The sequence below is a fragment of the Carcharhinus amblyrhynchos genome, chromosome 5 (genome assembly GCF_965287045.1).
Source record: "Carcharhinus amblyrhynchos chromosome 5, sCarAmb.v2.hapA, whole genome shotgun sequence".
NCBI lineage: Eukaryota > Metazoa > Chordata > Chondrichthyes > Carcharhiniformes > Carcharhinidae > Carcharhinus > Carcharhinus amblyrhynchos.
In genome coordinates this window covers 78990644-79005260 of record NC_137328.1, presented here as the reverse complement: position 1 = coordinate 79005260, position 14617 = coordinate 78990644, and the positions used below count along the sequence as shown (strand labels likewise).

The 14617-nt window shown below is 42.4% G+C and overlaps 1 protein-coding gene across 2 annotated transcripts in view; it reads left to right on the top strand.

Moving 5' to 3' along the window:
- The window catches only part of ppip5k2 (diphosphoinositol pentakisphosphate kinase 2), a 139358-nt gene that overhangs the window by 25019 nt on the left and 99722 nt on the right, over positions 1–14617 (top strand). For both annotated transcript variants that reach the window (XM_080189064.1, XM_080189063.1), the window contains exon 11: positions 5757–5832. In XM_080189064.1, the coding sequence (XP_080045190.1) occupies positions 5757–5832 (76 nt within the window). The remainder of the gene's footprint in view (positions 1–5756; positions 5833–14617) is intronic.

Genomic DNA, 14617 nt, shown 5'->3' with positions numbered 1-14617 from the left:
TACAAAGTAAAAAAAAAAAATCTCCTTATCTTTGCCAGAATGTTAAGCCTTCAGTATGTACATTGATCGACTGCTGGTGGAGTTCATTCATACAGCTGGGACATATGTCATAAAATATGATTTATTGTATGTTATATAAGCCATGTGCTTGAGCATGCAATTTAGATTTTCTCTGTAGCATTACAATGATGTAACAGATCAATTTCTGATTTAAAAGAAAGTTATTAATGTCAAAATAGATCTTTGAGTGTTCATAATTGGGCCTCCAAGCACTTTAGTCAGTGTAAAAAAAATGGTGGATTTATATTATTTGTTAACACTTGAGTGCAGTTTTGTGGATTCCAGTTTTGTGCAGTATTATACATTTTTGAGGTGATGGGTGAAAATAGCTAATGAGAGTTACCAGCATGCCACTTGTAATGGCCTGTTGTATTGTCGTTCTCCATATTCCTCTTATTATTGTCTTTCTGTATGCTATCTCATGAGGTAAGTAAAACAAATGCAAAACAATGTAAAACACTAAACTAAACCTTGAAAATTAGCACGGTATTCATTTGGATGAGTTAATTCTGTGATCACCACCTAAATCTACCTTTAATATCACAACTCCAACCTGCTGCCTCAGTGCCAAGAACCCGGGTTCGGTTTCCCTCTTCAATACCTTTATGTGCTTTGTGTAACATGTAAACTAGTCTGTACAGAGTGCGCTAAGTGAGGTCGAACAAAGGTTCTATACAAGTTTAATATAATTTCCCTCCTTTACAATTTTATTCCTCTAGAAATGAACCACAGGGCTTTGTTTGCATTTTTTAAATAATGCTGTGAACTTATGTTGCTGTTTTGTGATTTGTGAATGTACAACCCTAGATCCCTTTGCCTCATTTAAAGTCTTACTTTCCAGCTGTATGTGGCCTCTTTATTCTTCCTACTAAAAGGCATCACTTCACACTTGTGACATAACCATTTGCACAGCTATTCTGCAAGTATGTTGACATTTTTTATGTTTTGTTGCCGTCTTCATTTATAACTATACCCCCAATTTGGTGTGAGCTGCCGATTTTCAAATTGTACATCTCATCCCCAATTCAATTTATGTAAATTGTGCAAAGCCGTTGTCTTAACACCTATCCCTGTTAAACATTGCTTCCTGTTTCTCTGTCCCCTAACAAAGGGTGATAGATACAAGGCATCACTGATTTGTACTGAGCTGCTGTCACACAGAGAGACGAGTGATGTGCCACAAGCCAAGAGAGGGATGACGACAGAAGGGAACATTGAAAGTCGGAACTCGACTCAATGTTTCAATGACTCACCTATTTCCACACTTACCTTCCAACCAGTATTTAGCATGCTGACTTGCCTCCAGTTGCACCTGCACAGGTGCAGGTACGCTGTCTTTGGCAGGACCCTCAGTCTCCCAGAATACCCAGACAATGTTGGTTGCAAGCCTCTCGCGACAGAACAGCCTGCCCCTATCTTTGTTGAAGCTAATGGTTTCATTGAAACAGTAGTGAAAAGGAGAAAATGATTTTTATCCACTGAGGATACTTAGATGGGTGATTATGAAAGATTATCCCCAACTCCAAAAGTGAACAAAAATACGGATTGACACTCTCCTTGCAGTATGGGAATGGAGAGATGCAATCTTTCAGTGAGACATTAAGTGAGGTCCCATCTGCTCTTTCAAGTGCAAGTAAAAGGATCCCTTGGTACCATTTGAAGAACAACATGTCTTTCTCAAGTCCTAGCCAATACAGTTCTGTCAACAAATATAACTAAAATATATTGTGAGTATCTGGTCATTCTCACAATTAATAACTTGGAACAGGGAACTGAAAATATTATCTCCAGAACTGCAGATGATTCAAAGTTGAGCGAGAGGGTAAGCTGTGAGGAGGACGCAGAGATGTTTCAGCTTGATTTGGACAGGTTGAGCTTGTGGCTGTATGCATGGCGGATGCAGTATAATGTGGATACACGTGAGATTATCCACTTTGTTAACATAGAATTATACAGCGCATAAGAGGTCCTTTGCCGCATGGAGCTCACACCGACATATTAGAAACACCTGAACTCCCATCTGCCAGCACTTGGCCCATAACCCTGAATATTGTGCCAAGTGCAATAAAGGATATGAGTCAATCCGCCTCTACCATCTTCCCAGACAGTGCAATCCATACCGTCACCACCCTTTGGATTAATGAAAAGTTTTTCTTGTAATTTCCACGCCCCCTCCCCCTCACCTTGAACCTTGTGACTGATGCTTCAAATAGGGGAATAGTGGCTGCTTATCCACTCTATCTATGTCTCTCATAATCTTGTATATCTTGATCAGGTCGCCACTCAGTTTTCTCTGCTTCCATGAAAACAACTCAAAGCCTATCCGACCTCTCCTAACTTAAATATTCTATCCCAGGCAGCATCTTGGTAATTCTCCTCTGCATCCCCTCCAGTGCAATTACATCCTTCCAATAATGTGGTGACCAGAATTGCACACAGTACTCCAGCTGTGGCCTCATCAAAGTTCTATACAACTCCAACATGACTTCCCTGCTTTTATAATCTATGCCTTGGTTGATAAAGACAAGTATCCCATATGCCTTTTTCAGCTTCCTACTACCAAGCCCTTCTGCTTTCCAGATTTGTGGACAAACACACTAAAGCCGCTTTGTGCCACAGAACTTCCTAGTGTCCTACCATTCATTGAATACTTTCTTGTCAAATTACTCTTTCCAAGGTGTATCACCTCACACGTTTCAGGGTTAAATTCCATCTGCCCATTTGACCATTCCATCTATATCTTGTAGCCTAAGACACTCCATCTCCCTCCTTACACCTGTCCAATCTTTGTATCATCCGCAAACTTACTAATCTTACCTCCAGAACATCATCAATGCCATTCATATAAATGATGAATAATAGGGGATCCAACAGAGATCCCTGTGGTACACCATTGGACACTGGCTTCCAGTCACTATAGCAGCCTTCTGTCATCATCCTCTGTCTCCTACAACTGAGCCCATTTTGAATCCACTTTATCAAATTACCCTGTATCCCATGTGAATTTACCTTCTTTACATGTCTCCCATGTGGGACGTTGTCAAAGACTTTGCTGAAATCCATATAAACTACATCAACTGCACTACCTTCATCTACAAACCTGGTCACCTCCTCAAAAAATTCAATAAAATTTGATAGGCATGACCTCCCTCTCTCGAAGCCATTCTGACTATCCCTGATCAAGTTTTGCCTCTCCAAGTGGAAATAGATGCTCTCCTTCAGAAGTTTCTTTAATAGTTTTTCTACCACTGATGTGAGACTCACTGGTGTGTAATTCCCTGGTTTATCTCTACAATCCTTCTTAAATAGCGGAACCACATTAACTGTTCTCAAGTTGTCTGGCACCTCCCTTTTTACTGTGTTTACGCCAGTCCAACGCCGGCATACCCACATGGCCAGAGAGGAGTTGAAAATTTGGGTCAGAGTCCTTGCAATCTCCTCCTTTGCCTCCCACAGCAGCCAAGGGCACGTTTCATCTGGACCTGGAGATTCATCTACTTCTAAGGCTGCCAACCCCTCTAATACCTTGTCCTTCCCTATGTCTATTTGCTCAAGAACCTTACGGTTTCTCAGCCTGAATTCCATACCATCATCCTCATTCTCTTGGATGAAGATGAATGTGAAGTATTCATTCAATATTCTACCAATGTCCCCTGGCTCTGCCCGCTGCCCCATTCGTCCCTCATGGCCCCTACTCTTAGCTTATCCTCTTCCCATTGATATACTTATAGAATATCTTGGGATTTTTAGGAATAATAGAGAGACAGTTTATTACTTGAATGGGTGTAAATTGAGAGAACTGGATACTCAGCAAGATCTTGGAGTCCTTGTGCATTAGTCCCTGAAAGTAAGCATGCAGGTATAGCAGTGAAGAAGGCAAATGGTATGATGAAGCAAATAGTGTGTGGCCTTTATAGTGAGAGGATTTGAATATAGGGATAGGGATGTTTTGCTGAAATTGTACAGGGTTTTGGTGAGGCCACACCTGGACTATTGTGTAATTCTGGTGTCCTAATCTGAGGAAGGATGTCCTTGCTATGGAGGGAGGTTTTAAAAGGTTTACTAGGCTGATTCCTGGGATAGCAGGTCTGTCATACAAGGAGAGACTAAGTCGGTTAGGATTATAGTCACTGGAGTTTAGAAGAGTGAGAGGGGATCTCATAGAAACTTACAAAATTCTAACAGAGTTCGACAGGGTAGGTTTAGAAAGAATGTTCCCAATCATGCAGGAGTCCAGAACTAAGGGTCATAGTTTGAGGGTAAGGGGTAAACCTTTTAGAAGTGAGGTGAAGAAATTTCTTCTCACTCAGAGGGAGGTGAATGTGTGGAATTCGCTATTGCAAAGTACCACAAAATGTCTGACTTCAAGAAGAAATTAGATATTGCTCTTGGATTTGAAGGGATCAAGAGATATGGGGAAAGGGGAGAGGAAATCAGGATATTGAATTCGGTGATCAGCCATAATCAAAATGAATGGCAGAGCTAGCTCGAAGGGCTGAATGGCCTATTCCTGCTTTCGGTTTCTGTTGCTATGTCTGTGTGACCTTGGCTGTGGTGTTTCCTACACTACGACAATGATAATAGTTCAAAAGTAAGTACTACTTTGCTGTGAAGCATTTTGGGAAGTCTTGAGGTTGTGAAAGGCACTACATAAAGACACGTTTTTTTCTATCTTTCACAGCCACTGTTATACTGTAACTGCCAGTGGGTAAGTAGGCCCAGGAAAGTGCAGATATCTGCAACGACTTGACTTTAAAATCTCAGCCTTTGGAAGCACTGCTCTTCTGAGATGTCAAGGAAGCTGAGCCTCTGTGCAACCTGTCGGATAAGTCCCTCCTGCAAACTTGACAGCTCAGTTGCTCCCAACATTGTCGTCCATCTGCAGCTACCTCCTAAGTACATCCTTGCTGTGTGACTGCTGATCGACTTCAGGTCACAAAGACTGTCAAAAGCATCCATGTTACCAGTCCTGATGTTACCTCTAAACTGTACACACAAGTCTCTCACAACAAATTAGGTCGACAAAATTCGGAGAGGCATAGACAGGGTGGGTAGTCAGAGGTTTTTCCTCAGGTGGAAGTGTCAATTACAAGAGGGCTCAGGTCCAAGGTGAGGGGAGAAAGTTTTGGGGAGATGGATGGGGAAGTTTTTTATGCAGAGTGGTAGGTGCCTGGCACCCATTGCCAGAGGAGGTGATGGAAATGGGCACATTTAGCAACGCAAGAGGCATCTGGATGGGTACATGAATAGAGGGGTACGGACTGAGTAAGAGCAGAAGATTTTTATTTAGTTTAGTTAGGGCGTCACGATTGGCACAAGCTTGGACAGCCAATGGGCCTGTTCCTGTGCTGTACTTTTCTTTGTTTTTCTTTGTAAATACTCTTACAAAGAGAAAAGAGAAAACAGCTATTGAGCGCAGAGCATTTATCTCTATCGGGTCTCCTGACTAAAAGCCTTACTTTCAAACTCACTTCCAAGATCTCACAAAAGGACCCTTTTTAAATATAAAGGATACATTTCTCCAGGACTGGTTGCTTAGATGCCCTGATGCCTGCAGAAAAAATGTTCCAGTGTGCCTGTGGGAAAAATATACGACATATTATTTGATAAATGTATTTTTATTTGAACAAACATGTTTAATATATTTCTACCATTATTTTTCCTGACTCCTTCTCCACCTCCCTTTTTTAATGTAGGTTTTTTGAACTCTTTGAAAAATATAATGGATACAAAGCAGGAAAAATAAAGCTAAAGAAGCCCAAGCAATTACAGGCAAGTTTTTAACTTCCTAATTTTCTCATATAATTTCAGATATACCAGTCTGAGTGGTTTGTTATTAGGTATTACATATATGTTAAAGACCTGCAACCTTCCCAGAATATAGGCATGCAAACCATGATCTCACAACTGCTTTGCCCTGTATGCCGACAAACCATTCCATCACTGTGACTGTGGCTTAAAGGTCCAGCGCTCAGCTGCAAACAGAAGTGGCACTTAGATATTCACCTTATGCACTTTATTTTTCACATCATTTGAATTTCTTTCTCTGGAGTACTTTCACAATCTGTCAAATTACTTTCAATCAGGGTTTTTCTTTGGCTTCTTCTTGCATTCTCTTTCCCAGGTTTAAAGGTTCCAAAGTCTGTAAACATATACTACTGAAATACCATTTTTTTTTTCCATTACTCTTTTGTGGATGTGGTGTTGCTGGCAAGATCAACATTGTTGCCCACACCTAGTATTGGCTTGCTCGGCCACTTTCAGAGGGCAGCATAATGGTAACACTGCTGTCTCATGGTGCCAGGAATCCAGGTTCAATTCCGGTTTTGGGTGACTGTCTGTGTAGAGTTTTCATGTTCTCCCTGTTCTCTCCTCTACATGGATTTTCTCCAGTTGCTTTGGTTTCCTCCCACAATCCAAAGATGTGCAGGTTAAGTGGATTGGTTTTGCTAAATTGCCCTTTGTGTCCCAACATAGAAATAATAGGAGCAGGAGGAGGCCATTTGGCCCTTAGAGCCTGCTCCGTCATTCATTATGATCATGGCTGATCATCCAACTCAATAGCCTAATCCTGCTTTTTTCCTTATAACTTTTGATCCCAATTGCCCCATGTGCTATATCCAGCCGCCTCTTGAATACATTCAATGTTTGGCTTCAACTACTTCCTGTGGTAATGAATTCCACAGGCTCACCACTTGTTGGGTGAAGAAATGTCTCTTCTTCCTAAGTGGTCTACTCTGAATCCTTAGATTGTGACCTTGGTTCTGGACTCCCCCACCATCAGGAATATCCCCCCTGCATCTACCCTGTCTAGTCCTGTTAGAATTTTTGTAAGTCTCTTTGAGATTTCCCCCCCCATTCGTCTGAACTCCAGTGAAAACAATGATAACCCAGAATACCTTACAATTCATATTATTTGAATTTAAATTCCATCAGCTGCTGACTTGTACCAGTCACTGTGTTTGAAGCAGATTTGATGTTCCTTGAGTCTTGTGTGCAAGCTGTGGCTTGGTTATCCAATGTAGATATATCTCTATGGTGCACACTGCTCGTTTACCGTAAGATAGTTTCTTCATTGTGGATATAAAGAATACTGTGGAGCTTCTTAGATGCATGTGATAAGGGAATGTCAGTGATCATGAGTGCTTTTAATCTACGCAGAGATTGGGTGAATCAAATTAGCTACAGTGCCTTAGAGGAGGAATTCGCAAAGTGTATATGGAATGGTTTTCTTAACCAATATGTGGAGGAACCAACGAGAAAGCAGGCCATCTTAGACTGGGTACTGTGTAATGAGAAGGGAATCATTACCAGTCCAGCTGTGCTTGACTCCTTGAGGATGAGCGACTTTTGATAGAATTTTTAATCAAGGTGGAGAGTGAAGTAGTTGATTCAGAGATTAGAGTGCCGAATCTTAATAAATGAAACTGCGAAGACCTGAGGCGTGAGTTGGCTTTTAGAGATTGGGGAGAATTACTTAAAGGGATGACAGTGGATAGGCAGTGGCAAACCTTCAAAGAATCCTTAGAGGAACTGCAGCAACCATTTATCCCAAAAGCAAAATGGATAAGAAGGCCAATCCATGGTTCACAAAGGAAATTCGAGATAGGATTCAATTCAAGGAAAAAGCATACAGATTGGCCAAGGAAAAATAATAGGTCTCAGGATTGGGAGCAGTTTAAAATTTATCAAAGAAGTACACAGGAATCAATTAAGAATGGGAAAATACAGTCTGAAAGTAACCTTGCGGGGAACATAAAGATTGACACTAAGGGTTTCTATAGGTATGTGAAAAGAAAGAGGTTGATGAAGAAAAATGTAGGTCTCCTATAAACAGAAAGAGGAGTGTGTATAATAGAGGATAAAGAAATGGCCAAGCAACTGAATACATAATTTGGTTCTGCCTTCACAAAATAGGACACGAATCAGATGCCAGAAATGTTGGACAATGCAAGATTTAGAGAGGAGAGAACTGAGGGATATCGACACTGGTAGAAAAATTGTGCTGGGAAAATTGATGGGATTGAAAGTGGAAAAATCCCCAGGACCTCTACATGGCAGAGTACTTAAGGAAGTGACTTTTTAAATAGTGGGTGCATTGGTGGCTATCTTCCAGGATTCTATAGACTTTGGAACAGTCCCTGCAAATTGGAGGATAGCTAATGTCACTCCAATATTCAAAAAGGGCGGTACAGAGAAAACAGGGAATTATAGACCAGGAAGACTAACATCGGTAGTGGGAAAAATTCTCAAATCCATTCTGAAGGACTTTATAGCGGAGCATTTAGAGAGCATTGGCAGGATCTGACAGAGGTTTTATGGATTTATGAAAAAGAAATCACACTTGACAAATCTGTTGGAGTTCTTTGAAGATGTAACTAATTGAGTTGACAAGGGGGAGCCAGTCGATGTGGTATATTTAGACTTTCAGAAAGCATTTGACAAAGTACCGCACAAGAGATTATTGTGCAAGTTTAAAGCGCATGGGACTGGGGGAAGTGTATTGAAATGGATAGAAAACTGGTTGGCCGAGAGAAACAAAGAGTAGGAATTAATGGGTCCTTTTCAAATTGCAGGCAGTAACGTGGGGTGCCACAGGGGGATTGGTGGTGGGACTCCAGCCATTCACAATATATATTAACGATTTGGATGTAGGAACAAAATGTAACATCTCAAAGTTTGCAGATGATACCAAGTTGGGTGGGAGGGTGCACTGTGACGAAGATGCAAAGATCCTTCAGCATGATCTGAACAGATTGGGTGAGTGGACAAATCAATGGCAGATGTGGTATAATTTGGATAAATGTGGAAGCAAAAACAAGAAGGCAGATTAAGAACATAAGAAATAGGAGCAGGAGTAGGCCATCTAGCCCTTCGAACCTGCCCCGCCATTCAATAAGATCATGGCTGATTTGAAGTGGATCAGTTCCACTTCCCCCTCCCCATAATCCTTAATTCCCTTGTCTATCAGAAACCTATCTACCCGTGACTTAAATATATTTAGCGAGGTAGCCTCCACCACTTCAACGGGCAGAGAATTCCAGAGATTCACCACCCTTTGAGTGAAGAAGTTCCTCCTCAACTCTGATCTAAACTGCTCCCCCCCTCTTATCTTGAGGCTGTGTCCTCTAGTCCTGCTATCCTTTCTAAGTGGGAAGAATCTCTCTACCTCTACCCTATCTATCCCCTTCATTATCTTATACGTCTCTATAAGATCCCCCCTCATCCTTCTAAACTCCAACGAGTACAGACCCAGTCTATTCAATCTCTCTTCATAGGCAAACCCCTTCATCTCCGGTATCAGCCTAGTGAACCTCCTCTGCACTCCCTCCAAGGCCAAAATATCCTTGCGCAAGTGCAGTGACCAAAACTGCACACAGTACTCCAGCTGCGGCCTCACCAGTACCCTGTACAGTTGCAGCAAGACCTCCCTACTTTTATGTTCTATGCCCCTCTCTATAAAGGCCAACATTTCATTTGCCTTCTTGATCACCTGCTGCACCTGCAGACTGGGTTCTTGCGACTCGTGCACTAGGACCCCCAGGTCCCTCTGCACCATAGCATGTTGCAGCTTTTCGCCTTTTAAATAATAATCCCTCCTACTATTATTTCTGCCAAAGCGGATAACCTCACAATTGCTAACATTATACTCCAACTGCCAGGTCCTTGCCCACTCGCTCAGCCTATCCAGATCTCTATCCAGATTACTGCCTGAATGGCTGTAAATTAGGAGAAGGGAGTGTGCACCAGTCACTGAAGGTTAGCATGCAGGTGCAGCAGGTGATCAAGAAGGCAAATAATAGTATGTTGGCCTTCATTGAGAGAGCTTTTGAGTACAGGAGCAGGGATGTGTTGTTGCAGTTATACCAGACCTTGGTGAGGCCACACCTGGAATAGTGTGTGCAGTTTTGGTCTCCTTTTCTGAGGAAGGATGTTCTTGCTCTCAAGGGAACGCAGTGAAGGTTTAATAGGCTGATTCCGGGGATGGCGGGACCGATAGTTAGGATTGTTTTTACTGGAATTTGGACGAATGAGGGGCATTTTCATAGAGACTTATAAAATGCTTACACGACTAGGCAGGATAGACGCAGGGAGAATGTTCCTGATGGTGGGAGTGTCCAAAACCAGGGGTCACAGTGTGAGGATTTGGGGTAGACCATTTAGGACGGAGATGAGGAGATATCTCTTTACCCAAAGAGTGGTGAGCCTGTGGAATTCATTACTACTGGACTTAGTTCATAGAATCCTACAGTGCAGAAGGAGGCCATTTGGCCCATCGAGTCAACATCAACCACAATCCCACCTAGGCTCTATCCCCATAACCCTATGTATTTACTTTAGATTGTTCCCTTGACACTAAGGGTCAATTTAGTATGGCCAAGCCACCTAACCAGCACATCCTTTGATTGCGGGAGGAAACCCAGGCAGACACAGGAAGAACGTGCAAACTTCTCCCAATCCCATGCACTTTAATCTTGCACAATAATCTCTTACGTGGGACTTTGTCAAATGCTTTCTGAAAGTCTAAATGTACCACATTGACTGGCTCCCCCTGGTCAACTCTACTAGTTACATCTTCAAAGAATTCCAACAGATTTGTCAAGCATGATTTCCCCTTCATAAATTCATGTTGACTCTGCCCCAAGTTGGGAATCGAATCCAGGTTGCTGGGCTGAAAGGCAGAAGTGCTAACCAGTGTGCTGTCGTGCCGCCCATTGCCAAAACATTGAATTCATTTATTCAAGAGGCAACTAGATATAGCGTTTGGGGTAAATGGGATCAAAGGTTATGGGGAGAAAGCTGGATTAGGCTATTGAGTTGGACAATCAGCCACGATCAAGATGAATGGTGGAACATCAAATTGCCTCCTTCTGTTCCTATCTTCTATGTTTCTATGACTTCTGTTGGATTTCTACATCCACTGACTTGAGTATACATTGTACTCTTTTTAAAGTGGAACTTTACAGGAGGCTGACTCATGTCTTAATAGCAGTATTTGTTATGGAGCATTCCCAGCCGAATTCTCCAACGATTAAGGGGAAAATCCATGCATTATATTACAAACCTAAACATTTCATTAAGTGGATAGAGCAAATGACAATCAACTTGTCAGATATGGTGGTCAGTTTTGACATTGAGACAGTGTTCACTTATGTGTCCGTCCCAGTGGCGTGCAGAGTCATCAAATAATGTTAGGATCGTAGAATCATATGGAGCAGAAGAGGCGTTTCGGCTCTTCAAGTCCACACTGACACATTAGAAACATCTAATCCCATCTACCAGTACTTGATCGAGGTGTACAAGATTATGAGAGACATGGACAGAGTGGATAAGGAACAGCTGCTCTCCTTAATTGAAGAGTCAGTCATGAGGGAACATGGATTCAGAGTGAGAGGCAGGAGGTTTAGAGGAGATGCGAGGAAATTTTTTTTTTACCCAGAGAGTGGTGGTGGTCTGGAATGTGGTGCCATTGCCAATACTTGGCCAAAGCCCTGGATGTTATGATATGCCAAGTGTTCATCCAGATCCTTTTTAAAGGATGTGTGTCAAACTATCTTTACCACCCTCCAGCCTCTCACCTTGAATCCATGTTCCATCATGATTGACTCCTCAGCTAAGGAGAGCAGCTGTTTCTTATCCACTCTGTCCATGTGTCTCAATCTTGTACACCTCGATCAAGTCACCCCTCAGTCTTCTCTGCTCTAAAGAAAACAATCCTACATAAACTCTCTTCATAACTTAAAAGTTTCATCCCAGGTAGCATCCTGATCAATCTCTGCACCCTGTCCAGTGCAATCACATCCTTTCAATAATGTGGCGACCAGAACTGCACACAATAATCTAGCTGTGGCCTCACGAAAGTTCTGTTCACCTGCAATATGCATCCATGGCTGACAAGGGAAGTCAAGCCCAGCATGAAAGCAAAAGAAGAAGTATACAAAGAGGTGAGGCTTGGTGGGAAGCCTTTAAAAACAAGCAGAGGACAACTGAAAAAGTGATAAAGGGGGAGAAGATGAAATATGAGTGTAAGCTAGCTAGTAATATAAAAGAAGCTAGGAAGAGTTTTTTTTTTCAGTTTAAAAGATAAGAGGCAAAACTAGCAATTGGACCACAGGAAAATGATGCTGGAGAAGTAATAATAGGAAACAAAGAAATGGCAGAGGAACTGAATATTACTTTGCATCAGTCTTCACGGTGGAAGACACCAGTGGGGTGCCAGAGCTCCAGGAGAATCAGGGGGCACAGACCAACACTAAGGAGAAGGTTCTGGGGAAACTGAAAGGTCTGAAGATGGATAAATCATCTGGACTGGATGGACTACACCCCAGGGTTCTAAAAGAGATAACTGAGGAAATTGTAGAGGCATTGGTGGTGATCTTTGAAGAATCACTGAAGCCAGGGAGGGTTCCAGAGGACTGGAAAGTAGCTAATGTAACACCGCTGTTTAAGAAGGGAGGGAGGCAGCAGATGGGAAATTATAGGCTGGTTAGCCTGACTTCGGTCATTGGCAAGATTTTAGAATCCATTATTAAAGATGAAATCGCGGTGTACTTGGAAGTGCATGATAAAATAGAATTGAGTCAGCACGGCTTCGTCAAGGGGAGATTATGTCTGACAAATCTGTTAGAGTTTTTTGAAGAGGTAACAAGGAAGTTAGATAAAGGAGAACCAGTGAACGTGACTTATTTAGATTTCCACAAGGTGCCGCATAGGAGACTGTTAAATAAGTTAAGATTCCATGATGTTAATGGTAAATTCCTGGCATGGATAGAGGATTGGCTGACTGGCAGAAGACAGAGAGCGGGGATAAAGGAGTCTTTTTCAGGATGGCAGCTGGTGACTAATGGTGTACTTAGGGGTCAGTGCTCAGACCTCAACTTTTCAGGATATACATTAACAATTTGGAAGAAGGAATTGAAGGCACTATTGCTAAGTTTGCAGATAATACAAAGATATGTAGAGGGACTGGTAGTATTGAGGAAGCAGGGGGCCTGCAGAAGGACTTGTACAGATTAGGAAAGTGCGGAAAGAAGTGGCAGGCGGAATATCATGTGGGAAAGTGTGATATGTGCTTTGGAAGAAGGAATGGAGGCATAGACTGTTTTCTAAATGAGGAAATGCTTAGGACAAAGAGATGTGGGAATCTTTGTTCAAGGTCCTCTTAGGGTTAATGTGCAGGTTCAGTCGGCAGTTAGGAAGACAAATGCAATGTTAGTGTTCATGACAAGATAGCTAGAATACAAGAGCAGGGATGTACTTCTGAAGCTGTATAAGGCTCTGGTCAGACCTCATTTGAGCAGTTTTGAGCCTTGAGGAAGGTTGTGCTGGCCTGGGAAAGGGTCCAGAGGAGGTTCACAAGAATGATCCCTGGAATGAAGAGCTTGTTGCACGAGGAACTGTTGAGGACTCTGGGTCTGTGCTCATTGGAGTTTAGAAAGATGAGGGGGGATCTTATTGAAACTTACGGTATACTGCGAGGTCTGGATAGAGTGGACGAGGAGAGAATGTTTTCCTACTAGGAAAAACTGGAACCAGAGGGCACAATCTGAGGCTAAAGGGACGACCCTTTAAAACGGAGCTGAGGAGGAATTAGCCTGAGGAACTCTTTGCCACAGAAGAGTGTGGAGGCCAGGTGATTGAATGTCTTTAAGACAGAGATGGAAAGGTTCTTGATAAATAAGGGGGTCGGGGGTAATGGGGATGAGAAAAATGTCAACCATGATTGAATGATGGAGCAGACACGATGGGCCCAGTGACCTAATTTAGCTCTTATGTCTTACGTTCTCGTGACTTCCCTGCTTTTGTAACCTATAGTAAGAAGTCTCACAACACCAGATTAAAGTACAACAGGTTTATGTTGTATCATGAGCTTTTGGAGCGCTGTTCCTTCACCAGGTGTATTCTGTGCCTCGATTGATAAAGGCAAGTGTCCCATATGCCCTTTTCACTACCCTACTGCCATGTTCTTCCGTCTTCAGAGATCTATGGACAAACAAGGTCCCGTTGTTCCACAGAACTTCCTAGTGCCCTACTATTCATTGAGTACTCGTCAATTACACCTTCCGAAGTGTATCACCTCACACTTCTCAGGGTTAAATTCTAGCTGCCACTTATCTGCCCATTTGACCATCCTGTCTACATTATCTTGTAGCCCAAGACACTCTGCCTCACTGTTAATCACCTTGCCATTCTTTGTGTCATTATCAACATATTAATCCTATCCCCCACATAGTCATCTATATCATTTATATAAATGGTGAATAATAGGAGACCCAACACAGATCCCTATGGTATGCCATTGGGCATTGGTTTTCGGTCACTAAAGCAGCCTTCTGTTATCGCCTTCTGTCTCCTACAACTGAGCCAATTTTGAAGCCACTTCATCAAATTACCCTGTATTCAATGTGAATTTACCTTTACAAGTCTCCCATGTGGGACCTTGTCAAAGGCTTTGCTGAAATCCATATAAACTACACCAACTGCACTACCCTGGTCACCACCTCAAAAAAATTCAATCAAATTTGTTAGGCATGACCTCCCTCTGACAAAGTTATGC